This window comes from Ochotona curzoniae, unplaced genomic scaffold (assembly GCF_017591425.1).
Source record: "Ochotona curzoniae isolate NIBS_2020 unplaced genomic scaffold, NIBS_Ocur_1.0 scaffold_4506, whole genome shotgun sequence".
In the NCBI taxonomy this organism is placed as follows: Eukaryota; Metazoa; Chordata; class Mammalia; order Lagomorpha; family Ochotonidae; genus Ochotona; species Ochotona curzoniae.
This window is the reverse complement of record NW_024467119.1, coordinates 40,936,684-40,963,434: the sequence shown is the minus strand read 5'-3', so window position 1 is coordinate 40,963,434 and position 26,751 is coordinate 40,936,684. Positions and strand designations below refer to the sequence as shown.

The window sequence follows — 26,751 nt, the reverse complement described above, 5'->3', positions numbered from 1 at the left end:
TGTCTTAAGTCTTAACATGCTTTTAAAGTTCACTTTATTTTTTCCCCTTCCCCTTTTGCCAGCTGTCACATTTTGTTGTTCTCTTGCTTCTAGCAGGACCTTTTCCACACTTGTGACTAACTCAGGAACAGAAATCAGATAACCAAGCTTACCAGAATTGTGTGTGAAAGTTAGCTGACCGAAGATGGAGACCTGAACCACACATTTCTGAATGAAGTACAAGCCCTAGTAACTTCCCTTTGAATCATCTCCAGATCGTCAATGCTGCCACACAAGAATTCTAGGTGGGTGCAGTGAGAATTAGATGTTTCCGGTAAGTATCAAAATACCCAACAGAATTTCCTAAGGCCCCTGTTAAAACAGTGGAGCACTCTTTGTAGAGGAAGAGAGTCTATAACAGCACATTGCTAATGCAAGTTCTAGAATCACAGTGAGGAAGCTAGAACCTTATACATCAGCAGCTGGCTTAATTAGCTTCCCATACACTTACTAGCAAATGAGGTTACAAAACACAAAAGCAATGTGATGAATCATCATATGAGGAACTGAACTCAAAGCTGGATTGTAATATGCTTTTCATAATATAACTTGCTTAATTACCCACATGAATGAATCATTAATACATCAAGCCTGCTTGTATACCTGCTGTTTATGTCATTTGCTGAGTAAGACATGAGTAGGTCCCCATGTAAGCAAAAGCAGCAGCCCTCCAATCACACACATGTGACACTGTATAACATCAAGGTAGTTGCTTTCAAGTTCTGGAAACCTAAGACATGTGTCTTCAGAGCTAAGTTACTTCCACTGTATCAACTCAGATGCTCTTGGTTATTTTTGGAAGGTAAATAGGATGGACTTCACAAGTGGTGGCAACTGTAATAACACTTTATCTAAAAGTTATTAAAGTAAAATTTTAAGTTTATTTTAGCCCCAGGCTTTTGATAGTTCAACAGTTCTGAATTGCTGCCAATTTCGCCTTTCCAAGCACAATGAAATCTATCCAGAATCCACTGGCTGACATAGTCTCTTCATGGTTGGGGTTCTGAGATCAGCAATAAACTACATTTCTAAGTCTACCTTTAAAATCCCTGCTGTTATGAACAGAACCCTCAGAAAGCTCCACAATGGGGAACTTGGGATGACCTCGGGTGGCAGTTCCCCTCCCCCAGGTAATGCGGCAGCTGGGCGTGGTTTCTCCTATTGTATGCCCCTCTCCTCATATATGGAAAGAAAATGTGTAAACAAGAGTCTCACCCACAATCTCCTGATCCTCAGCCCTCCCCACCCTGATCAACTATGTAAACATTATTAATAATAAAATAAATCCAGTTTTCTGCAAAAAAAAGAAAAAAATCCTGCTAGCTATTGGTGACAAAGTGAAGATCCTACAGTAGGACCTGTTGATACTTCATGTAACAGAAAGTCAGGCAGCATGCTTAGTGTAGAGCCTGGTAGGAAGAAAGGTTCAGTGATGACTAGCTTTATAACTGTGGGAACAATTATGTGGATGTCCGCCTTCTCTATCTTCTTAAGGAGAAAATGTTAACCTGAATGCACTGTACCTTCTTACGAACTATAAGACTCTTTAACAGTAGGCTACAAAAAAGTTACAAACTATGAAAAGACTTTCTGTAAATTTATTTTGGAAATATTTTAATGTTTTGTTTAGATGTTATGATCAGAGAACAATGTTCCTATACAATTTTGAACACTGAACTAGTTTTCATTTAAACAGCAATTCAGACATTCTTTATGTTTAAATCTAACTGGCCTTCAAAAAGTAGTAGCCTAGAAATCTAGCTGTCAAGTATTCTTGTCACCCCATGCCAGCTGTCACAGAGTCAAACAGCTCAAAATGTACACACAGCCCTAGCTGTAAGCAAACTAGGAAGTGCAAGGAAACTTAGGCAGTGCTACACAGTGAGAGAAGAGCAGCCAGTCACTGGTGGGTGGGCATTCTGGGCCTAGTTAATGCCAAATTTGTATTAACTATACCAGTATGCCAGCACAGTTGCTTTAAAAAAAAAAAAGCAAGCAAGCAAGAAAAGTTATATGGGGAAGGCCGTGTGAGTCACCTCAGCCCCCAGGCGGGAGGTGGGGGAGCACAGGCTGCATTGGAGTGGGAACAGCTGAGGGTGTGTTTGACAGGGGAGGGAGGACTTCTTGGTTCTTCCATAAACCAGGCCACTGCACCTGCAGATTGGTGAGGGAGCTGAGACAGAGTGGTTTAGAGGGGCAAACTGCAGGGCATGTCTAGGTCAGGGCAAGTTACTCGCCCACATGCGAGACCAAGGCTAGGCCTGCAACCCACTGGTGCACAAAAAAGCTTGAGCTGGAGGGCATGCCTGGCTTGCCTAAGCCGCCATACCTGCCCATGAATGCTGGAGCTGTACCACAGAACCAACCAAAAAGCAACAGAACCAGATCTGGTGGCAGATTCTATCAGAGACTTGTGGATTTGCCTCTCTGGAACTGCAGTACCTGCCACTTTATGGAGAGAACTGGGAGCGGTGATGGCCTGAGCCAAGATAGACCACACAACTCACCTGACAGGAACCAACCTGATACTTGCAGTAGATGGGAAGGGAGGAGGCTGGGCAGCATTTGCCGGCACATGCAAAGGTCAGGATTTAGGTAAGACCATGCCAAGCAGGTCCACTGCAGATGCCAGCAAGTATGGGATCTAGGGCTGTGAGCAGGCCTGGCAGAGGAACTTTGGGAACTCCCCTGCTAGGCTACAGCTCCCACTGCTGAATGTGAGAGCTGGAGTTCTGGGTGGACCATGCTGGCACCCATCAGCATGCATATGGGCTGAGTCTGGGGTTAGGCCAGATTGGGCTAGTTTCTAGAACACACTGTACACTTGTGAGAGCCAGAATGGATGTGAGACTGGCAAGGCTGGCTGTAGAATCCATCAACGAGAGTTGGAATGAGTGTGGGTCAATCAAGCTGGACACAGGACCCACCAGTGACGGGACTAGGGGCTGGCATTCTCAGTCTAGGCAGCAGCACCCACTGGTACAAGAGCTGGGCTGAGAGCAGGCCAGATCAGGATGGGCTGCAACACTCACTGGCATATGTTTGGGCAGGGATTGGGGACAGGCCAGGCTGGACAAGGTGATGGCTCCTGCTGGCATACATGAGGGCTGTGTCTGGGAGTAAGTCAGGCTGAGCTAAGTCACAGCATCCATGGGTGGGCATAAGAGCCAGATGGGATGCAGACTGGGCTGGGTTGGGCTAGATCAAAAGCAGAGGCTGCCTGTGCAAAACCAGGGCTGGGGATAGGCCTGGTGGGGGTTACTGGAAGTCATCCCAACAAGGATGTGGCATCCACTGGTATGCCTGAGGACCAGGTCTGTGGTGAGCTAGCTGGCTGAGCTGGGCCACAACACTCATCAGTTTGCATGGTATATGGAGCTGGGCAGAACTGACTAAGCAGCCTGCATTCATGAGTGTGTACACTGTCAGGTGAAGCTGACAGATCAGACCTGACCTTGCACTAGGCTAGCAAAGAAAAGGATCAAGTCAGAGGTCACCCCAAGTGAGGTTTCTTGGAGGACTCCCCAACTAGACTGTTGGACTCAGACCTTGACCACAGTAAAAACACAAAATGTGTGACCCAACCATGGAATGCATGTACTGGGCCTAGGCCTCCTCAGCTGCCAATGCCTATGTGGTAGACAGTATGCCTGGATGCACTCAGGGGCCATGACAGCCAGCTCATCTAGGGCAGCAGAGGATGACGAATGCCTCATCAGAAGATGGAAAACAGAACAAGTTGGACAATTCTACTGGACAAGCTTTGCAGCATGTTCCTAGGTCTGTGGACTTTGTCAACCAGTAAGACCTTGGAAAGACTTTCTCAACCCTGCAGCAATGAAACAACTTCTAAGAACTACCAAAACCTCAGAATACTCTTCCCCACATCAGGGTCACTAAGGCACCATCAAATGTCTGTCCCCATCCTTAAGTGCCGATGTAGTTTGACAAGAAATAACTCCTGCCCCTCCTCCCCTGCAGACACAGGAGAAAAAAAAAAAATTTGTTCCACCTACCTTCTTCCCTACCCGAACCTCCCACCCTAATCAGAGGCCCACGTGGGCGTGAATCCCTCTCAACTATGTAATGTTTAAAAATATAAAAATACATACACACACAATCTATGTTAACAGACACAAATAAGCCTTTTGTAAACAGTCTTTTATAATGCAAATATATATAATGGACCTTTCTATATCCAGTTTTCTTCTTTTGAAATTAGGATATTCATGTTAAATAGTACTCTATAAAGCAGAATATATCTTAGTGAACACTGAAATAATTCAATGGTAGCACTTGACCTAATCCAAAAAGAATGGAGTGCGAAAGACCAAAAAGTAAAATTATAAGCACTTTAAATGACCAAAACAAAAGCAGTATGAAAAATAATATATTTAACAGAATACAGGGAAAAATTACTGAAGCAACATTATTTTGAAAACACTGATATTCAAAGAAATAGCTTTGGACTCCCTGCCAGTATTTAGATTTCTTTCAGGTAATTAAGATCAGAAATGTTGATTTTATTGTTGAAAAATACATAAATTCTTGGAAGTCAGAATCAGGTCTGACAATTTTATGTCTACATAAATGACTGAAATATAAAGTATCAAATATAAATACTAGTGTAGCAAGAAAATTGGCAGAAATAATTATTCAACCAGTAGTGAAAATTAAGACCACCATTTCATATCTTCTATACACAAAGAATGAGAAAATACCATTGTAAGACTCAACAGCACACAACAGATTTCAATCCTAATCCACTGCTATCATACTTCCTTCTTCTTCAGTATCAGTGGACCCACATTATCTCCTGTCAATTCATTGTGTTTATTATGTGAGCCATCACACGCAGGAAACTAAAAAGAAAAAAAGAATTCAAGTGTTACTTTAAAATATGTTTCACTTAAGTAGAAATATTTCTTGGCTCTCACAAAGCATCAAGTGCTTACAAAAAACAATTCATCAGAACCCCTTCCTCTATAAGAGACATATCTTAGTCATATTCCCACACCACAACAAATGTAACAATTCAAAGTTAATTTACTATTTGACTTAGATTTTAAGTAAAAACAATGATGATTCCATATGAATGACTAAAATAAGTTAAAAAGAAATCAAGAAAAGTTACTAGTCTCTAATCTGTATTACTTTTACATACAATTCAACCTATTTGCAGAAACAATGGAATGTAAACCATTGATTATTTTAAATTTTCCTACTATAAAATTGATATTCTAACAGTTTTGGAAAAATTTAAAATTTCACTTATAACCCATCCAGACATACATAAATCAACATTTTGTTATGTTTTCCCCATGTATTTCATACATTCATGTTTTAAAACTAAAATCTCATACTAGAACATGCTTTTCTTACTTTTACAGCATCAGAAATCTCAGGTCATTAGATATTCTTTAACAATATGATTTGTCATGGTTTTCTAAGATCCCACCATTTGTAGTATAATGGTTCTAAATTTCCTGTTCCAAAGGATGCTGTAGTTATAGCTTTAAGGTATAATCAATGTAACACACAGACTTCCTCAACTACCTCCAGTAAGAGCTCTCCTCCTTGGGCTCCTTTCTCCCTAAAAATCAGTTATAATGACAGCCACCATTTACTAGCTCCCATTGTGCAAGGCATTTTACATTGCTCAACTCAGCCAAGACCCCAAGAATTTCTGCATTGTTGATACAGTAGCAGATTAAAAACAAAAACCTGAAGATTAGAGGCTAAAAATTAAGTAACAGGCTCAGCCCACACTGGCACTGTTCATTGATTTGATAGCTTCAGCCCTTTCCCACTCAACTTTACACCCTCTCTCAAAAAATAAGCACATTTTAAAATACACGCTACTTGAGACAAACTCTGAGTAGGGTGAGAGCAGCTGTCTCCAGCCTTCCTTGCTACCTCAATCACATTTTAGGGATGTGGTATCAATCACAAAATGCAAACTAATTCAAGCATATGAACTTCCAAAAAAAAGAACAATATGAACAATATGAAAACATCATCTCCCAGAACCCTCCATCTGCGGAATTAATGCGGAAGCAAATATAACTGCATAGTATGTTAGTGTACATAGAAACAGAATTCTTACCGTCTTAGAACGCCAGCATCGACAGTAAGCTGCCTTTGTTAGGCACAGATCTTCAATATTTATTTCATTCACCACTTTCGGATTTTCCTTTTGTATTTTGAGATTAATCAAGCTGTCCTTCTGTTGTTTTTTCTTAGGAAAAAATGGCCGAACTGCAAGGTAGCCAAGTAGTGCGAGTACCCCAAGGAAAGGCAGCAGCCGAAGCCATTCTGAAACTGAACATATGAAGGCTTGTCAGGGTCTGTAAGCTGTGGTAAAAAAGGCACATTCACATTTATTCACAAACTTATTTTCATGTTATTTCATGTATTAATTTCATATTTATTTGCTCTATGAAACTAAGCAAGCTCAGCCCAGCCACCTTACCTTATAAGCTAACATGAGACATAAAAAAGTAGAAAACTAAATTCTCAGAAAGAAATTCTATTTCAAACATCCTATCTCGTCGTCCTCAATAGGTATGTTTGTGTTTGTTGTTGCTTTTTTCTTAAGAAGCATGATCACCGTCAGTATAATCCAATGTGTGATGTATTTTATGAGGCTTAGAAAACATTCTGACTTTCTTTTTTTTTTAAAGATTTATTTTTATTATTTTTTTTTTATTGGAAAGGCAGATATACAGAGAGGAGAGACAGAGAGGAAGATCTTCCGTCCGATGATTCACTCCCCAAGTGAGCACAATGGTCGATGCTATGCCGATCCGATCCGAAGCCAGGAGCCTCTTCCAGGTCTCCCACGCGGGTGCAGGGTCCCAAAGCTTTGGGCCGTCCTCGACTGCTTTCCCGGGCCACAGGCAGGGAGCTGGAAGGGAAGCGGGGCTGCCGGGATACAACCGGCGCCCATATGGGATCCCGGGCGTGCAAGGCGAGGACTTAACCACTTGCGCCACCGCGCCGGGCCCACACAGCACATTTTTATTATTCTTTCACGAACATGTATCATGCTCAGAATGATTATTGTACACATGCTCGTGCTGCTATCTTATTTGTCTCCATGTACCCAAGGTGCAGTGCCTGGTACACAACAGGGTTTCAGTGAACACGTAATTTCCAGTTTATCTGTGGTATAAATCCAACTTTTCATATCCTGAGGAGTCAGGTTTGTTTTATCCATAAAACAGGAATAACAATCATTTGCTCCTATTTTGGAGTCACCATCCAACTCCAGACATGTCCAACAGCCAGGCAGCTGGGCAGACAGCTGACATGCCTGCTGTCTTAAGGCACACTGGCAGAAGAGCCAGGCAGTAACAAACAAGCAAAGGTAACTACACAGTCTCCTTTGAAGGAAATAAAGACACTGGTGTAAGAAAAAAAAATTGTTAACCTAGCGAGGAACAGTAGGTTGGATGCTAAGTTAGGTAAAAGGATCAGGGAATGTTTCTTAAAACAAAACAAAACCCACCTTTTTAGTGGACACCAAAAGAATGAAGTTATATCACCAAAGACTTAAGTAAAAGTTCCCAGGCATAAAGAACGCATGTGAAAAAGCTTCCAACACCACAGGCCTCTTAGAGGAATAAGTGACTGAAGCAGGAAGCCTCTGGGTAAAATCTGCAGAGCGCCATTCAAAAGCAAGCTGTTGTGCTGCACCTTGAAGCAGCGTGGACATACTTCCCGCCTCACTGAGGAAATGGGTCAGTGCCCATCCCTTTCACAAAGGCCTACATGAACTAAGACCAGTAAATTCCAGATGAACTGTTTGGACTCCAGTCAACTGACATTTGAGATAACTCCTTTGAGATGTAGACTTACCTTTGTTCATGGTTCATGAATGATAATAAACACATAAGTCAAGATACAGGAAGACTATTTAAAAATCATTAAGAAAAACTTTCAGTGCCTTCAAAGACTATAAAATCTCCATGACAAAAGCCAAATGATGTGACTGGTACAAAAGCCATAAAAACCCCCATCACAAAGAATACAGACCCACAGCTTACAGAATAATGCAGCACCGCAATCATGTAAGCAGCACACAGGAAGAAGTGATTAACTTTTGCTCAAATAAGCCAAATTCAGCACCTAAACATGTCTTTGAAAGATAAGACTATAAGCAGCTGGTGTTGTGGTGTAATGTGTTAAGCTACTGCATGCAATGCCAGCATCCCATAGGGCTGCTGGTTTGACTCCTGGCTGCTCCACTTTCAATCCAGCTCCCCAAGAAGCAGCAGGGGTGGCCCACATACTTGGGACCTTGACACCAACCCTTTTTAAGTTAGTAAATGAATTATGACCTGAGTTGGTGGTGTTAGGGTTATTTACTTGAAAGACAGAATTAGACACACACACACACACACACACACACACACACACACACTCACCCCCACAGACTGACATGTCTTCCATCTGCTGATTCATTCCCCAAATGACCAGAATGGCCAAGCTGGGCCAGGTTAAAACCAGGACCCTTAAACCCAATCTGAGTAGGACGAAATTTTAACATTATCTGAAAGGTTTGAAAACATTGAAAAAAAAAAAATCTCCTTAAGGGCCCAGCGTGGTAGCCTAGTGGCTAAGGTCCTTGCCTTGCACATGCTGGGATCCCATATGAGTGCCAGTTCTAAACGCAGAGTCACCAGTTCCCATCTAGCTCCCTGCTTATGGCCTGGAAAAGCAGTAGAAAACAACTCAAAGCCTTGGGACCCTGCACCTGCACGGGGGACCTGGAAGAAGCTCCTGGTTCCTGGCTTCAGATCTGCTCAGTTCCAGCCACTGCGGCTACTGCAACCACTTCAGGAGTGAATCAATGGACACAAGTTCTTCCTTTCTAGCTTCTCTGTGTATCTGACTTTCCAATAAAAACTCCTTAAAATAAATGGATTTATGAGAGGGCTAATTCAATCTTTCACAACATGAAATAGTCTAACCACAACCACCAGCTATTCCTCATCAAGACATATAAACAGAGACAAGCACACCACTTGCAGTTGAGACACCAACTCCTATAACAGCTACTGATGGCAGTTCCCAGCATACAGACCCTGGCAGGCAGGCAGGTGGACAGGCATGCAAGGAGGCAGGCAGGCAGGTGAGCGGGCATATGGGGGCGGGCAGGGAGGCAGGCAGGTGAGTGGGCATGTGGGAGAGTGGGCAGGGAGGCAGGCAGGCGGACAAGCAGGCAGAGAGGTAGACAGGCAGGCAGGTGGGCAGGCAGGCAGGCAGGTGGACAGGCAGGCGGGCAGGCAGGTGGACAGGCAGGCAGGCAGGCAGGCAACAGTGAGGGTTCAGGTAATTAGGTTCCCAGTAACTGCATTCCTGCTACTCAGAGCCAAAACCTGGAATGCATGCCTGGCTCCAAGGCATCTGAGGAGTGAACCAGAAGCACTCACTCTGTTTTCCCACTAAAAAAAAAAAAAAAGGAATCATTGAAAAATATTTATAAAACTTCAACAATAAAAGCGTAAAAGCAGAGGTTTTTTTTTTTTTTAATTTCAAGGCTGAGTTACACAGAGAGGGAGAGACAGATCTTCAAGCCACTCATTCACTCTCCATATGGTGCCAATGGTCAGAGCCAGGGCTCTCTGCAACCAGGCGCTTCCTCTGAGTCTCCCGCACAGTGCAGGGCCAAGCACTTGGGCCATCCTTTGCTCTTTCCCAGGCCACAAGCAGGGAGCTGGACTGACAGAGGACCAGCCAGGGGACTTGAACCTGGGCCCAGATGGGATACTGTTGCTGCAGGTAGCAGCCTGATGTGCTCCACTACGGCATTAGTCTCTATAAAAAAACTTTAATGTACACGTGGACACACATGGATGTCAAGGAGGAATTCTATTTTATATAATTTGGACAATTTTGCTAAAGATTACATATTGAGTATTTGACACTGAGACCAAATGGTCTTTTGGGACACTCACACCCAACACCAGAATGCCAAGTTCAAGCCCCAGCTCCTCCACTCTGATTTCATCGGAAGATCTTCTGTCCGATGATTCACTCCCCAAGTGAGCGCAACAGCCGATGCTATGCCGATCCGAAGCCAGGAGCCTCTCCCGGCTCTCCCACGCGGGTGCAGGGTCCCAAAGCTTTGGGCTGTCCTCGACTGCTTTCCCAGGCCACAAGCAGGGAGCTGGATGGGAAGCTGGGCCTTTGGGTTTAGAACTAGCGCCCATATGGGATCCCAGTGTGTGCAAGGTGAAGACTTTAGCCACTACGCTACCACACCGGAATCCAAAATAAATAAATCTTTAAAAAATAATAATAATTACAAAGTATTTTCCTGCCCCTTTCTAGTCTATTCCTCCCTCTCTACTGATCTTAGTCATGAAAGCTTCTTCCATTAAGCATAAAGCTTCTGAGATTTAGCAGACCAGTATTGTATTATGAATATATCATGTGTTTATCTAGTCCCTGGCTGGCAGACACTGGGGTTACTTCCAGTACCTGCCTGTTTTCCAATTCTGTCCCATTTCTGAATTCCTATTTCAGATGGATAATTCTTGTTTCTGGATGGACAATGTTAATAACGTTACACAGTCAGTTCTGACACGTCTGTGTTATTCTGCAAAAGATGTTAAAGTCTGTCCTGGGGTTGCTTCATCTTTAAAAGAAGCAAACTAATTCAAACTGGCAACGTTGCTAACTACACTGTACATCCACAAACACCCTGCTTCCTGACTCTGGAGTAGGGAGGCGTCTGTCGCTCCGTTCTATTTTAAAGTTTATATGACGATGGGGAACGTTTTTTCAGAGGTCAAGTATTAGAATACACTACACTTCCAAAGAGCTCACTAACCCATCTTAGAAGGCTGACTCTTCAAAAGATGACATAAACAGAAATAAGTTGTTTCTGATAGATAAGAAATACACTGAAGTACTGTATGGTAATGAAAAACCTGGATGGATTTGTAAGAATGTAGCGATCGTGAGAGTTCACTGCTTTAGGGAAAAAAAAAACTAGTCTAAAAAAGGAAGGAAATATAGCCAACATTGTGAGCTATAGAACCTTTTCAGTCTCATTTCCACAAAAACATTTTTCGGCCTCCTATGCTTTTCAACTCACTGGTAAAGTGTTGTCCTACTGGCTTGTATTTCAGAAGTCTACTGTCAATTTCACAAGCAGCTCATTCAAGAAAGTCCACTGTGACCAGGAAGGCTATCTATTCCAGAGGGACGTCCTCCTTAGGACTCCAGGAGCACTGCAGCCTCGGTGCCAGTCTCACAGAGCAGTCCCCACAGGAGACTCCGTGTCAGGAACAGCGATGGCTTGCACACACTATGAACCATACTTGAGTTACAGAACAGCTGTCATTTGTGACAATCAGTCCTCACACTAAACATTTCTTCAAAGAAAAAGTTATTGTTTATTTTTAAGATGGAAATGGGGCCCAGCATGGTGGCCTAGCAGCTAAAGTCCTAGCCTTACACATGCCAGAATCCCATATAGGTGCCAGTTTGTGTCCTGGTAGCCCTGCTTCCCATCCAACTCCCTGCTTGTGGCCTGGGAAAGCAGTCAAGGGCATCCCAAAGCCTTGGGACTCTGCACCCGCATGGGAGATGTGAAAGAAGCTCCTGGCTCCTGGCTTCGGATCAGCTCAGCTCTGGCTGTTGCGTTCACTTGGGGAGTGAATCATTGGACGAAAGATTTTTTTTTAAGATATATTTATTTTTATTGGAAAGGCAGATATAGAAAGAGGAGGAGAGACAGAGAGGAAGATCTTCTGTCTGATGACCACACCGGGCCTGGAAGATCTTAAAGTGTTTTTAGATCTGTTCATAGTCTTTAACAGGGATTAAATATTTGTTGACCATAGGGAACTTCAAGTACAGTAAACTGTTCTAAAGCCATCCTGCCACTGAATCTAGTAGCACACATTCTAATAGGTTTTAATATCCCGATACAAGCTGCATGTCTGCCAGCTTACTCGCCATGCACAGTTTCCGAAGGCCTCCCTGACACTGGAAATGCTCCCAACCCAACGCAGTCCTTCCCAGTATTGGCTGCCTTGTGCAGATCCATAACCTCTAGATGCAAAGATATTGTTTTATTGTATAAAACAAGAACCCTGAGTAGACAGTGTTACAGATGCTCATTAACCGTCCTTTTCAAAGACTGGACTCCACGGCGCAGCCTTGGCACGCGTTCTGGCTGAGGCATCCTTGCTGCAGCTGCTGCTGACCTCAGCTGCCCCCACGGCAGGTCGACCCTGACCTGCACAAACGGATACCACTTCGTAAAGTCTGTAAATACAACAGCCACCTAATGCACTCCCAATCTAGAGCTGAGGGCTGCCAACGCCGGAGTCTCTGACAACAGCTTCCAGTGCATTAAAAAAAACGGGACGCTGCAGTGGGCGATAAGCAGGTCAGGAGACCAAAGAGGCTGGCCGGCGCCCAACTCAGCAACGTCTCCGCAAAAAAAAAAAAAAAAAAGAAGAAGAAGAAGAAATGCTGTGTCCTCCGCAGACACCCGGGACGCAACCCGAGGGCGACCAGCCCCGCGGGCCGCGCCGTCCAGCCCCGAGAGGCCGCGGGTCACGCGCCACGCGCCCAGCTCCGCCCGCCCCCGCGACCCGGGGTTTTTATAACCATCGCTCGGGGGGCGAGGGTGCAAACGTGGGTAGGAGGGTTACCTGTGAGCCGAGCGAACCCGGTAATGCTCTCCGGGACGGGGAGCCGCTTCAGGTACGCGGGGAGCTGCACCTTCACGATGCGGGCCACGCTCTCCAGCACCATCCTGGCTGGCGGCGTCGCTTCCTCTGCCCGGCCCCGGCGGGCGCTGCGCCTGCGCAGAACGCCGAGGCGGCCGGCGGGCAGCCGGGTCCTCGGGGGCCGCGACGGGCGGGGCGCCGGGGGGGCGGGGACGGAGCCGCCCGCCGCCCATTGGCTGGGGCCAGTCACGTGCGCACGCGCGCGCCGCCGCGGCAGGCCTGGCCCGGAGTCTGTGGGCCTCCTCGGACTTCTGGTCTTGGGGGCCGGCGGGCGAGTCCGTCTACCCGGCGTTCTCTGCTTGGTGCTGCTGGTCTCACCAGGTGTGGTGCTGGTCCTGGGTTTGCCTCCTCACCTAGGGTGACCCCCATGGCACCGAGAGCCCCGATCTCACGCCCTAAGACGCTGCTTACAGCTCTGCGCCTTGGCAGCTTGGGGCGAGCCTGCCCCGCCAGGTCAGGCGCTCAGGCAAGGATCGGGGAATTGGCCGTCCTTAGGTCAGTTCTTTGCAGCATGAGCCAAGTCTTCTTGGCAATTCGGAAATGAACATGAAGCCTTGGAGTTTTCTCTAGCTTGTAAGGTTGCTATTAAAACCTAAAGTTTAAAAGTTTTCATTTACTAACGTATAAAGATTTGAACGGTTAAAAGAGACAAACTTAGTCCCTTGAGACACATTCTTTGTCACGACTTTGCACCTTTTGGCTGCAGCCAGGATACCCCAAGTAATGCAGTTGCTGCTTGCAGAGTTTCCATATCTCTTTGTTAGACCTTTGTTACAGGCCTCTGCTTAACACATTTGCCGACAAACGGGGGCGGAGGGAAGGTACTATTTTTTACTTTCCTTTGATATGTTTATTTTAAAGTGAAAAGGGGGGAAAAGGCGTTTAAAAGCAGTCTTTCTGCGGACTGCCTAATATTACTACCTTTTACTAAAAATGAAAAGAGTAGTAGAAATCTGAATAAAATGATGTTCTCTAATTTTAACCCGTTCAGAATTGTCACAGGAGGGGCAGTTGAGTGGCCTGGCATGGTAATCTTCCACCTGCAGCGCTGGCTCCCCGTGTGAACACCGGTTCAAAGTCCTGACTGCCTCACTTCTCTCCCTGCTTATGGCCTGGAAAGGCAGCAGGTGCTGGCCCGAGTCCCTGAGTCCTGGCGCCCATATGGAACACTCCAGAAGAGGCTCCTGACTCCTGGCTGAAGTTGGCTTGAAATCTACTGTGCTGGTTATTTGGAGAGTGAACCACGGGTGCAAGATCCAGCTCTCTCACTCCTCTCTCTCTTTCCAGTAAAATCTTTTTTTTTAAAAAAAAGATGTATTTATTTATTATTGGGAAGTCAGATACACAGAAAGGAGGAGAGACAGAGAGGAAGAATTTGTATCACTCACTCCCCAAGAGGCCATAATGGTCAGAGCTGAGCCTATGCAAAGCCAGGAGTTTCTGCCAGGTCTCCCACACAGGTGCTGTGTCTCAAGGCCTTGGACCATCCTCGACTGCTTTCCCAGACCATAATCAGGGAAAAGGATGAGAAGTGAGGCTACCAGGACTGGAAACGGTGCCCATATGTGAATCCCAGTGCATGCAAGGTGAGGGAGGACTTACCCACTAGGCTACTGCAGTGGGCCCAAGTAAAATAAATCCTAAAAGAAAAAAAGTAAAAATGATAGTGGAAATTCTATGAATATATTTAAACACAAATTCATAATCTGTGACCTAGGGTAACACTGAAGGTATGCAAAATGATGAGTAATAAGTTGGTGTTTATGTTAGGACTTTTTGGGGGGCAGCTAAGGGAAGGGGGTATATTTTTGGTTTGAAGGAAGAATGAACTAGTTATCTGGCCTGTAGGCTGCCTTGAAGGCCAAGCTCATCATGCACAGAAATACCATTGGGGAGGTAGCTGAGACAGCAGCAGGTGCTAATTGGGTTATTTGAGGAACAAAAGCTCAGAAAAGGCCCTCAAACATTTGTTTCTCACTGACTTTGTCATGCTATACCGAGCAAGGCAGACTGCTGCATGATGTTCTTAAGGCCTCTTAGCAATTTTTTAAGGAATTACTATATCCAATATGGAACTATAATAGAAAAATGCTCAAGTGCCAACCCTACAGTTTCTTGCACATTCATCAGAGATAGTTTCTAAAATTCCATTTAAAATTGAGATCTTGCCTTCATGCATATTTTAAAATCTGTATTTAATTCCCACCACCCTACCTTCCTGTTAGTGCATTAAATAGAGTCTGAAGATAAAATTCTTCTAAAAAGAAATCATAAGAAATTGCAAGCTTACCACCTCATAACATGATGTTCAAATTCTACTTTTACTGGCATACGCACATGTGTGTGTAAAGATTTATTTGTTTGAAAGAGAGGGAGAAACAGATTTTGGCTTCCCAGACAGCCAACTGCATGGGCTGAATGAAACCAGAACCAGAACCCAGGGGCTTGAGCCAGGTCTCCCTGTGGGCCCATCTGCTGCTGCCTTTCTCAGGCACACTGGCAGAGAACTGGGTTGGAAGAGGACCAGTGGGGATGTGAACCAGCACCCATATGGGATGCTGCAATAACAGGCGGCAGCTTTACCTGCTGTGTCACAAAGCTAGCCATTATTTGTTATAAACTCTCCTTAAAAATGTAACTTTACTTTTTTTACAATGGTTGCTCTAGGACTTCACGTATAAATTATATCATAATGTCTATATTAATCACATGTGACTATTGAGTGCCTAATTACTGCTGTTATGAGTCCATGGGAATCCAGAACATGATTTAAAATATTGAAAAATAATTAAAACATGTTGACTTTGCTGACAAAAGATTTTGAGGGGCCTGGTGGTGCTGTGGCCTAGCAGCTAAAGTCCTGACCTTGAACATGCCAGGATCCCTTATGAGCACCAGTTCTAATCCTGGCGGCCCCACTTCCCATCCTGCTCCCTACTTGTGGCCTGGGAAATCAGTTGAGGATGGCCCAAAGCCTTGAGACCCTGCACCCACGTGGGAGACCCAGAAGAAGCTCCTGGCTCCTGGCTTCAGATTGGCACAGCACCAGCCATTGTGGTCACTTGGGGAGTGAATCATTGGACGGAAGATCTTCCTCTGTCTCTCCTCCTCTGTATATACATATCTGATCTTGCAATAAAAGTAAGTAAATCTTCTTAAAAAATATGTTGAAGTTCATGTATTGGTTTTGTATACCTTATGGTACTTTTGGAGAACCCCTCATGTTGTTCAAATTGTTTTTGCACCAAAATGAAGTTAACTTTTAATTCCCTTTTCATGAAACTGCTTAAAGCAACCCCATACAGATGTCTGCAGCTCTTCCTTCTCTGTTATCTCTCCGTGGAAACCTCTGCCTCTCCTCCCCATTACTGTGCTCCACAAAGCAAAATTAAAAAAAAAAAAAAAGGAAGGAAGAAAAAGAAAAAAATGATTAGACAACTTAAGATTTATTTATTTTTATTGGAAAGTCAGATATATAAAAGGAGGAAAGCTAGAGAGGAAGATCTTCCATCCAATGATTCACTCCCCATGTGGCTGCACGCAGGTGCAGGGTCCCAAGGATTTGAGCCATCCTCGACTGCTTTCCCAGGCCACAAGCAGGGAGCTGGATAGGAAGTGGGGCCAGCAGGTTTAGAACTGGTGCCCATATGGGATCCTGGCCCGGTTGAACAAGTTTTTAAGCAGGAAAAAAAGATATGATGTACGCAAAGCTGAATGTAAAGGACTTCTCAATAGGAACTTTAGATGCTAAGGACGTGGGGACTGTGCTTCAAAATTCTTCAGAAACATTAAAATTCTGTAGCAAGCCAAACTGTCAACCAGTTATGAGACTAGAATAAAATCATTTTCCAACCTGAAAGGGCTCAAGAAAATAGACATTCCATGCATTTTTTTTCCTGCATAAGCAAATGGAAAAGAGGTTCCACCTAAAGGAGGAATGTGCCCAAGAGTGGAACATGTGATCAAAGAAATAAGAGTGATAAAAGGAGTCGCAGTGAATCTATGATTGGGAGAGTAAATGAAATTAACGGGACATGTAAGAGGTTTTAAAACTGAAACGTACTGACTCAGCATGATGGCTCAACTCACTGAATTCTCCACCCTCAAGACTAGGATCGCATATGGGCACCATTCATGTCCCAGATGCTTCACTTCGCATCTAGCTCCCTCCCTTGCTTTTAACAGCAGAGGTTATAATTTAATCAGCCTGAATTATTTGCGATCTATAAAGTATTCTAATTTTCAGACAGGTTTGGGATCCTCTGCATTAAGACTATCCATGGGCTCCCATGCAGTAGCCTAGTGGCTAAAGTCTTCACATTGCGCATGCTGGGATCCCATATGAGTGTCAGTCCATATTCCCCAGCTGCTCCACTTCTCATCCAGCTCTCTACTTGTAGCCTAGGAAAGCAAAAGAGGATGGCCCAAAATCTTGAGATCCTACACCTGCGTGGGAGAGTCAGAACAAGCTCCTGGTTCCTGGCTTCTGATTGCCTCAGCTCCAGCCGTTGCAGACACTTTGGGGACTGAGCCAGCGAATGGAAGGCCCTTTTCTCTGCCTGTCGTCTCTTGGTAAGTCTGACTTTTCAATAAAAATAAATAACTCTTGAGCCCAGCACAGTAGCCTAGTGGCTAAAGTCCACACCTTGAATGCGCTAGGATTCCATATGGGCATCAGTTGTAGTCCTGGTCACCCCTCTTCCCATCCAACTCCCTGCTTGTGGCCTGGGAAAGCAGTCGAGCACGGCCCGTGGGAACCTGTACCTTTGTGGAAAACTCGGAGGAGGTTCCTGGCTCCTGGCTTCATATTGGCATAGCTCCGGTCATTACAGCCACTTGGGGAGTGAATCAACGGGCAGAAGATCTTTCTGTCTCTCTCCTCCTCCTATATATCTGATTTTGCAATAAAAATAAATAAATCTTAAAAATAAACTCTTTAAAACGAAAATTGAGACTTATCTTAAGCTATACTATGGGATTACATGAATTATTATTACAAAGAAAAGTTATGAAAAAAGATTAAATCACTTTATTTTTTAAAATATTTTTTTCTCTCATTGAATGAAAACTCTCCTCTGCTGCCTAACTTCCCAAGTGCCCACAGCAGCGCCCACTTTCAGCTGGACTGAAGCTGAACTCAGGATCTCAAAACAGTGTCCCCTATGGGTGGCACGAGTCCTGGCAATTCCACCTCACCAGGCTCAGGAGCAAGACCCAGAAAGCAAATCCAGGCTCTCCAGGGCAAGGTCAGACACCTCCCTATCCAATACGTTGTAAGGGAGCCACAAAATCATCTTAAAATGAGTTAACTAACTTTCATGTTTAGTATTCTTACATTGCACTTCCGCTTTACTTATAGGGAACTTCATTTGTTGCCCATAGCTTTAAGAGGAAGTACGAAAAACTGGAAATAAACATTACAAAACCAAAAGTGGGATCTGTAAATCAATACCAAACTGTTTTACAGTTATCTTCCATTACATTTTGTAGAGCTAAAAACAAGCAGTCGGAATTCTCTCTGGAAAATTTTTAGAAGCACAGGATAGAATGAGGTGTTTTTTTTTTTTTCTAGTTATTTGAAAGGCAGTGTCAGATGTTTCGTCTGCTAGTTAATTCCACAAATGGCTGCATTAGCCGTGGCTGAGCCGGGTAGAAGCCAGAGGCATGGGATTCCATCCAGCTCTCCCACGTGAGTAGCATGGACCCAAGTACTTGGGCCAGGTTCCATCGCTTTGCCAGTGCATTAGCAGCAAGCTAGAAGACAATTAGTCATGACTTCAACCTGCGCTCAAGGATTATAGGCAGTGGTTTCACCCACTATACCACAATGCCAACCCCTATAAAGAGCTTTGAAAGCACCTTCCTGTCCTGTAGTCTCATAAATGTGTGTGGACGCACCACTGTTGGAGCCATTGACTAGAAAAAAATATTGCAGGTAAGAAATAAATATTGGGGCTGATGTACACTGACCGGGATGGAGTTCCAGGCTCCTGGCTTTGGCCTGGCCCTGCCCCAGCCTTTGGGGACATCTGAGTGAACCAGACGGTAGATAATCCTCTCTCCCTGTAACTACCTTCCAGACAAATAATATTCTCAAAAAGCAAATACAAATGCATATATATGTAAGAATTAAAGTCTTAATTCTATAGATCTTGGAAATTTATTTTTGAAGACACCTTTTTGCTGTAGAAATATTGTGTGCACTGTAATCTACATATGTAATTATTAAACGATAGGGCCTGGCGCAATGGCCTAGTGGTTAAAGTCCTCACCTTGCATGCGTCAGGATCCTATATAGGCACCAGTTTGTGCCCCAGCTGCTCCACTTCCCATCCAGCTCCCTGCCTGTGGCCTGGGAAAGCAGTCGAGGACGGCCCAAAGCCTTGGGACCCTGCACTTGGGAGACCTGTAAGAGTCTTCTGCTCCTGGCTTCTGATCAGCTCAGCTCCAGTCATTGTGGCCACTTGGGAAGTGAATCATCAGGTGAAAGATCTTCCGCTCTGTATATTTGACTTTCCAATAAAAATAAATAAATGTTTATATAAATAAATAAAACAAAAAACAGGAATCTAATGCATTGTGATGGCACTATTGTGTCTAGAATAAATGTTACCTCATACTTAACATTTCTGTTTACCTTTGAGCTAGTAAACTCAGCAGTGTTTTGCATGGGATGATGTTCTTCAGATTAAAAGCGCTTTATCATCAGCAGGATGGTGGAATAGGAGTCCTGTCCCAGCTCTCAAACTGCTATAGAGATTTTGATTTTAACAACCACTCGCAGATAAGACTACCTGCAATGGAGCTGAAGATTCTAACTCAAAGGTTTCAGCTTCCAGGTGAAGCAAAAACTCCCAAAATAGATAGATTGAAGACTGTAGGAGAAACAGTTTGACTTCACCTACATCATGCTACCTTCAAGGCAGCTCAGCCGAAATATGATAAAAGGTCCCCTGGACTCAGGACTTCCTGCAGAGAGAAAGAGTGGAGTGGCTTGCTTCCTTAGGCTTGCTTGGTGCTGCTCTAGAAGACCACTGCTTTTTTGCCATGCACAAAATATTCAGGGGACTTTATGGCTGGATAGTCCAGGAATAGTTAGGCACTGAGATGAAGGGCTGAGGCTTTCAATAGGCAATACTTAGTTCCCAACAGACAGCTTAGACTCCACCAACAGGTCTGTGCACACCTCATCTGTAAGTCTCCTCAACTAATAAGCTCCTGCCAGCTCACACTCAGCAGCCAGTGTCCCACCATCCCCCATGCCGGCCTGCATGCAGCATACGAACATCTGCAGCTTGTAGGACTGCTGGATTGGGAGAACGCAACCTGTACAATCTTGAACACTTCAGGACACTCCCTAGCAAAAATAGGGCTGGACTGTCTACCCTCAACCTATACAGATTTGTTTCTCTTTAAGAAATTTATTTTGGCTATGACAAACAAAACAAGAAAACAGTTTTGCCGTCCCAAAACTAGTCTCCAAACCCAGAGAGCAGAGAAGGGTCAGTCTTACTCTTTTCTACCAGCTTTCATGGGTACTAACCAGAGTCCCATGAGAACCACATTGCTGTCTTCCAAGAGTGCTGCCCACAGTGACCCAATCACCTCCCACTAAGCATTTGCTCTTAAAAAGTTCCATAAGCTTCCAACATATGAACCACAGGGAACATTCATCCATACTGTATCAGTGTAATAGCATGGGATGCAGTGAAGGTGGAAGACCGGATCCCCATGGTAATCATAGTAATTATGAAGATTGTGACTCTGCCTGAACATTTTTACAGTCCTAGACAATATGGTCCTTAAAAAAAGAGAAACATAAAAACTGTGAGAAAGGCTTTTTTTTTTATCTTATTAATCTCTTCAGTGCCACATGGGTCATGCAATAGCATCAGTTTCCTTAATCAGGTTTTTGATTTTTCTTTTTCATTGCTTTAGCAACACATTGGTCATTCTTTTTTTTTTTTAAAGATTTATTTTATTATTATTATTTTTCATTGGAAAGGCGGATATACAGAGAGGAGAGACAGAGAGGAAGATCTTCCGTCCGATGATTCACTCCCCAAGTGAGCGCAACGGGCCGACACTATGCCGATCCGAAGCCAGGAGCCTCTTCCGGGTCTCCCACGCAGGTGCAGGGTCCCAAAGCTTTGGGCCGTCCTCGACTGCTTTCCGGGGCCACAGGCAGGGAGCTGGAAGGGAAGCGGGGCTGCCGGGATTAGAACCGGCGCCCATATGGGATCCTGGGCGTGCAAGGCGAGGACCTTTAACCACTTGCGCCACCGCGCCGGGCCCACATTGGTCATTCTGTAACATGTTATTTAACTTCACATTGCTGCAAATTTTCTAGTTTTCTTCCTGTTATTGATTTTGTTTTCTGGCTTTTCATTTAAGGGATGTATAGTAAGTGTGTAACAGAGACTATCATATCCAGATGTGAAGACAATACAGTATGCATCAAAGATGGAATCCCAATGAAACTGTTAAATATAACAAGACAATAGAGTGCTGGACTCTCTGCCATTTTCCATACTTACAATGTCAGGATACACTTAAATAGCAGGATGATGGACTTACAACTATTCACAAAGGACTATCCATTGTAATAATAAAATGGAAAACAGTGTGGTGGGAGGAAGGAGACTTTGGGAGGGTAGGGGAAATCCCAGAGCCTATGGGACTATATCATAAAATTTAAAAAAAATTTTAAAAAAACTATGAGTGCACAGTTAAAAATGCATGTGGACCATCAACTCCACTGCAGCCTAGAAGAAGGCTCTTATGAAACTGCTGCACACACACAGATTTCCATTATCAATCAAATGCTCAGTTTTTTCCAGTTTCTAATGCTAAGGTTAAATAATTGGTGCTGAGACAGGATAAACATTTGGGCAGGCAAGAAAGAAACTGCAAACTCTGAGCCTGCATATTCCTGCCCACCTCTCTGCATCTTAGAGGACCTCCTTCACTGATGCAAAGAGATAGCATCCTTTTGTGAAAGGATTGGAACCATGGCTGTGCATCATGAATAGTCTCTTAATCCAGAGGTTCCCAAGTCTGTCTGCAAATTACCACACCTTATAGTTTGCAAATAACTCAGGCTAATAAAATTATAGTCTCTATGGGTGAGACGAATGCATTGCTTTGTTTTTTTAATTGTCCAGGTAATTCAAATAAGAAGAAAATTTATAGATTCACTGCCTCAACCCTTCTCTGGAGGGATCTCTGCCAGTTTACTGAAGAAAGGACGTTATCCACATCTCTTGAGACCTATTACATACTATCTCTAAATTAATACCGATACCTGAAGACCTATAACTCCACACTGGACAGGTAGTCAGCATTAGGACCTAAGTCAAATGATTTTCAGGATGTTGAAGATAGCTAAAAAAAATTTTTTTTAAGATTTATTTATATTTTTTATTGGAAAGGCAGATATACAGAGGAGAGACAGGAAGATCTTCCGTCCGATGGTTTACTCCCCATGTGGTCACAACAGCCAGTGCTACGCTGATCCAAAGCCAGGAACCAGGAGCTCTTCCGGGTCTCCCATGCAGGTGCAGGGTCCTAAGGCTTTGGGCCGTCCTTGACTGCTTTCCCAAGCCACAAGCAGAGAGCTGGATGGGAAGCGGGGCTGTTGGGATTAGAACCAATGCCCATATGGGATCCTGGCGTGTACAAGGCAAGGACTTTAACCACTACACTATCGCTCCAGGGCCCCCGATAGCAAAATCTAATTGGCAAAGCAAATGTCATGTTGCCAGTCAGTCAATAATTTGTCCTCTAGTTGCTTCAAATTTTCTTTTTTCTTTTCTTTTTTTTTTTTTTAGACACTTGACTATCCTGTGACTTATTGGGACTTTCCATTTTTTTTTTTAAAGATTTTTAATTTTTTATTTGAAAGGCAGATTTTTACACAGAGGGAGACAGAGAGATCTTCCATCTGCTGGTTCACCCCCCAAATGGCCACAAAGCCAGAGCTGAGCCAATTCAAAACCAGGAGTCAGGACTTCTTTGGGGTCTCCCACATGGGCACAGGGGGCACAAGGACTTGAACCTTCCTCCACTGCTGTCCCGGGCCATAAACAGGGAGCAGGATCAAAACTGGAGCAACCAAGACTCGAACCAGTCCCAATACAGGATGCCAGCCCCAAAGGTGGAAGCTCGGCCTGCCACTTCATGGCACTGGCCCCGGCTGCTTTGTTTTCCTGTGTGAAGTGTGAACTGCTTGTTGGCCCTGTGTCGTGAGAGCTTTATTTTAGACAACCTTTCACATTATACTTTCTTCCGTTCTCTCATACCTTTCTTGTGTCTTTACTTACACCTAATTTACATTTTTTAAATCCCTGGCACATATTTCTCTTCTTCTTCCCATTCTCTAATTTTTTAAAGTTTCATCTCTCTTTAAATATGTCTGCATATTTTTTTCTCTTTCTTCCAGTGTACCAACTTTGCTTTTATTTTTATTTTTATTTTTTTATGATATTTATATAGTTGATCAGGGTGGGAAGGATCAAGGGTTAGGGAAAACGAGTGAGACCATTGTTTCCAAATTTTCTTTTTCTTCTTTCTGTATCTGGGGGAAGGGAAGAGACAAGGAGAGATGCCACACCCAGCCTCCCAACCACAGCGGTACCCAGGCATGGGGAATGGCCACCCGATGTCCTCCCAGGGTCTCCGATGTGGAGCATCTTCTGAGGGCTCTGCTCAAGTGGTTTTGATAATTCTGAAATGCTGTCGATCTCACAGAGCCAAGAATGAGGAAGTCCTTCCAAGGTCCATTAGCTGACATAGTCTACCTTAGACTCTCCATTTGCCCAGATCTTTGCTGTCAACGCTTGGCTGTGGTAGTTGATCAGTTTGTTCTGCCTTCATTCATCTGCTGTGGTATGAGATGTTCTCTGCAGGCTCCAATGGGCTGCCATATCCTCATATGCATCTGGGTATGCCATCCACTACTCTAAGCCACTAAGGAGGCCCAGTTCTGACACATGCACTCTAACGTCAGACCACAGATCCTGCAATTCTCCCCATGATTCGAGTTCTGAGTCCAGTGGTTCAGCTGGGAGGATCTTAAAAAAAAAATGCTGAAATGATCCCAAACATGACTCTTCTGTGTGCTTGCCAGTACACAGTCCAGCTCAGTTTGTCACCTATATCTGCCTACACACATGCTGTAGTTGCAATTGCATAAACCAGTGGATGCTACAGCTCAGCCCAGGCCTGACCACTACACACTTAGCCCTCACATATACTAGTGGGAGCTGTAGCTTAGTCAGAGCAACCCTAAAATCCCCATTAGGCCCGCCCCCAGTTCTGGTTCCTGTGCTTGCCAGTAAATGCATCAGACTGGTCTAGTCTATCCCACATCCCATTCAGCTCTCGTACACATCAAATGAGCATTGGAGCCTACCTAGCTCAACCTAACTGACCCCCACTATCAAGCCCATACTTATGACAGCAGGTACCACAACCTGTCTAGCCAGGCCCAACCCCAGCCCTGGTTCTCTTGCTCACCAGTGACAGTTACAATCCATCAGAAAGGTGCCCACAGTTTCCCTACTGGGCCCATTTCCTATGTTGGATCTTGCACTCTCCAGGGGGTTCTATAGTCCAGCTTGGCAGTGTTTTACCCCTGTCCCAGCATTTGTCAGCTGATGCTATGGCAAAGCCCAACCAGCCTGCACCAGCTCTGACTTTCACATGTACCATCGGATATAGTTGGTTAACCCAGCCTGGTTCTCCCCCTAACCCAGTTCACATGCAGGCCAATAGGTGTTGTAGCCCTGCCTGGCCTGGTATGCCCACATCCTAGTTCTCATGCTCACTAATGGAAGCAGTGGTCCAGCAGGGATGTTCCCCGCAGCTTCCCTACTAGGCTTTGCGCCACCCCTCTGACTGGATTTCACATGTGCTGGTGGTTGCTGTGGTGCAGTATGGCATGGCCCGCCTCACCTTGGCCTTTGCCAGCAGGTACTGTAGCCTGGCTCAGCCCAGTTGCCCCTAGCTCATGCTGGTGGGTTCTGCAGCCTAGCCCAGCCAAACCAGCCCCCAGTATGGCCCCCAGGCCCTAATGTGAACTGCCTGGTGTTGTGGCAGGACCCAGCCTATCCTGCACCTTATCCTAGTTCTCCGATGTGCCAGTGAATGTTATGAACTGACCCAGCCTGCTATGCCCCCAGACCTGATTGACACATTACCAGGATGAACTTTAACCTGGTCTGTTCTGGGATGCTCCAACCTTGTTTCTTGTGTTCACCTGTAGGGACTATGTCCTGACAGAGGAGTTCCCCAAGCTCCTCTATCAGGTCTCCTCCCAGTGGCAGATCTTGTGCATAGTGGTAGGTCCTTGGGCCAGGCTGACTTAGTCCATCTCCTGCCCTGGTAGGAACAGTGGCCTTGCCCAACTAGCCCACATCCATTGATGTTCTTAATGTTGGTGCTACAGCCCAGCCACACCTAATCCACATCTATCCACATCAGCTCTCGCATGGCTTAGCAGGTACTGAGACCTAGCCCAGACTGTCCTACACCCACACTGGCTGTCATAAACACCAGCAGGTACTGGAACCTATCCCAGTCTGGCACAACCCAGACCCAGTCCACACCCATGCCGAGGTCTCGGGGGTTCCTGCCAGCAGGCCCCTGAAACTGCCGAAGGGTTAAGGTGATGATGTTCGTCAGCCACAAAAAACCCCAGACAGTCTGATTGAGCATGTCCATTTATTGTAATGCAAGCACAAACTTGTATAAACTAAGAAAGAGGAAAGGCAGAAAGGCATCTCCCAAGAATCCTCCCACCCAACGATAACACTGCAATTAGCTAGAAGGCATGTCTATCTCTCTGGACCCCTCAGTCATGCCACAGGTCACATATAACACTCACAGCTGTCAGGTAGGCTGTGGATCACACATACCAGGTAGCAGGCAGAGATCTAGGAGCGATCTCCCACACCAAGAGACACTGCAGTCATGTCCAGCCCAGATCACTGCTCCCATTCTGGCTCTTGCGCTCATCAGTGAGAACCATCACCCAGCAGGGGCATCCCCTTAACTCCCCTACCAGGCCTGTTCTCAGCCACAGATCTTGTGCATGCCAGTGATTGCTCTGATGCATCTTGACATGGTCTATCTGCAACTTGGCTTTTGCCATTGGATGCTTCAGCCTGACCTGTCCCAGCCCACGCTAATACAAACTCTCAATGGCAGGTGCTGTGGCTTAGTCCTGTCCAGTCCAGTCAACTCCCATCCTTGGCTCATGCAAAATGGCAGGTGTGATAGCCTAGCCCAGCTGACCTGCACTCCAGCCTAGCTCCTGCACATGTCAGTGGGCTAAGGTTGGCCCAACCCTGCCTGGTCTACACTCCTCCGGAACCAACCCACACATTTGCCAACAGATGGAGTTACCTTGCCCAGCCTGACCACCACCCAAGCCTGAATCATATGCTCACCAGTGGTACTCACCTATGGACCACCAGGAGAGTTTCTCAAGTTTCCCACCAGGTTCACTTCCAGTCCCAGATCTCACATGTGCTGACAGATGTTAGGCCCTTACATGACCTCTCTCCTGGCCTTATATGAGCTGATGAATGTTGGGGCTTGACCTGCCCCACAACCTATTCATGGGTGCACTTGTAGGTGCTACAGCCTAAACTAGCCTTGCCTATTCTCAAACTCAATACCCAGGAGGGTTCCATGGTCATGACTTTCTCAGCCTGTCAGTATCCCCAGCTCTTAGGCAAACCAGTGAATACTGCAGTTCCACAGAGGTGGGTCCACATAGGCCCCACAGAATCTTCCTCCAGATCTAGTTCTCTAATGTTAGTTTCATGGCCCCGCCTAACTTGACTCATCTCCTGTTCTGACATTCACTGGTAGGTACTGTGATCTAACCCAGCCAGGTAGGTCCCCTGCCCTAGCTTTTGTGTTCACTAGTGGGTGGTGCTCAGCGATGGTC

At 45.1% G+C, this 26,751-nt stretch overlaps 1 protein-coding gene across 1 annotated transcript; it reads right to left on the bottom strand.

The window, feature by feature from the left end:
- Nucleotides 1–4,159: 4,159 nt before the first annotated feature.
- On the bottom strand, nucleotides 4,160–12,878 carry CISD2 (CDGSH iron sulfur domain 2). Its single transcript, XM_040966950.1, has 3 exons — nucleotides 12,717–12,878; nucleotides 6,146–6,360; nucleotides 4,160–4,901 (listed from the first exon to the last, which is right to left on the bottom strand). Exons 1-3 carry the CDS (start codon nucleotides 12,817–12,819, stop codon nucleotides 4,812–4,814), a joined length of 408 nt encoding a protein of 135 aa, XP_040822884.1. The 5' UTR covers nucleotides 12,820–12,878; the 3' UTR covers nucleotides 4,160–4,811.
- Nucleotides 12,879–26,751: the final 13,873 nt, after the last annotated feature.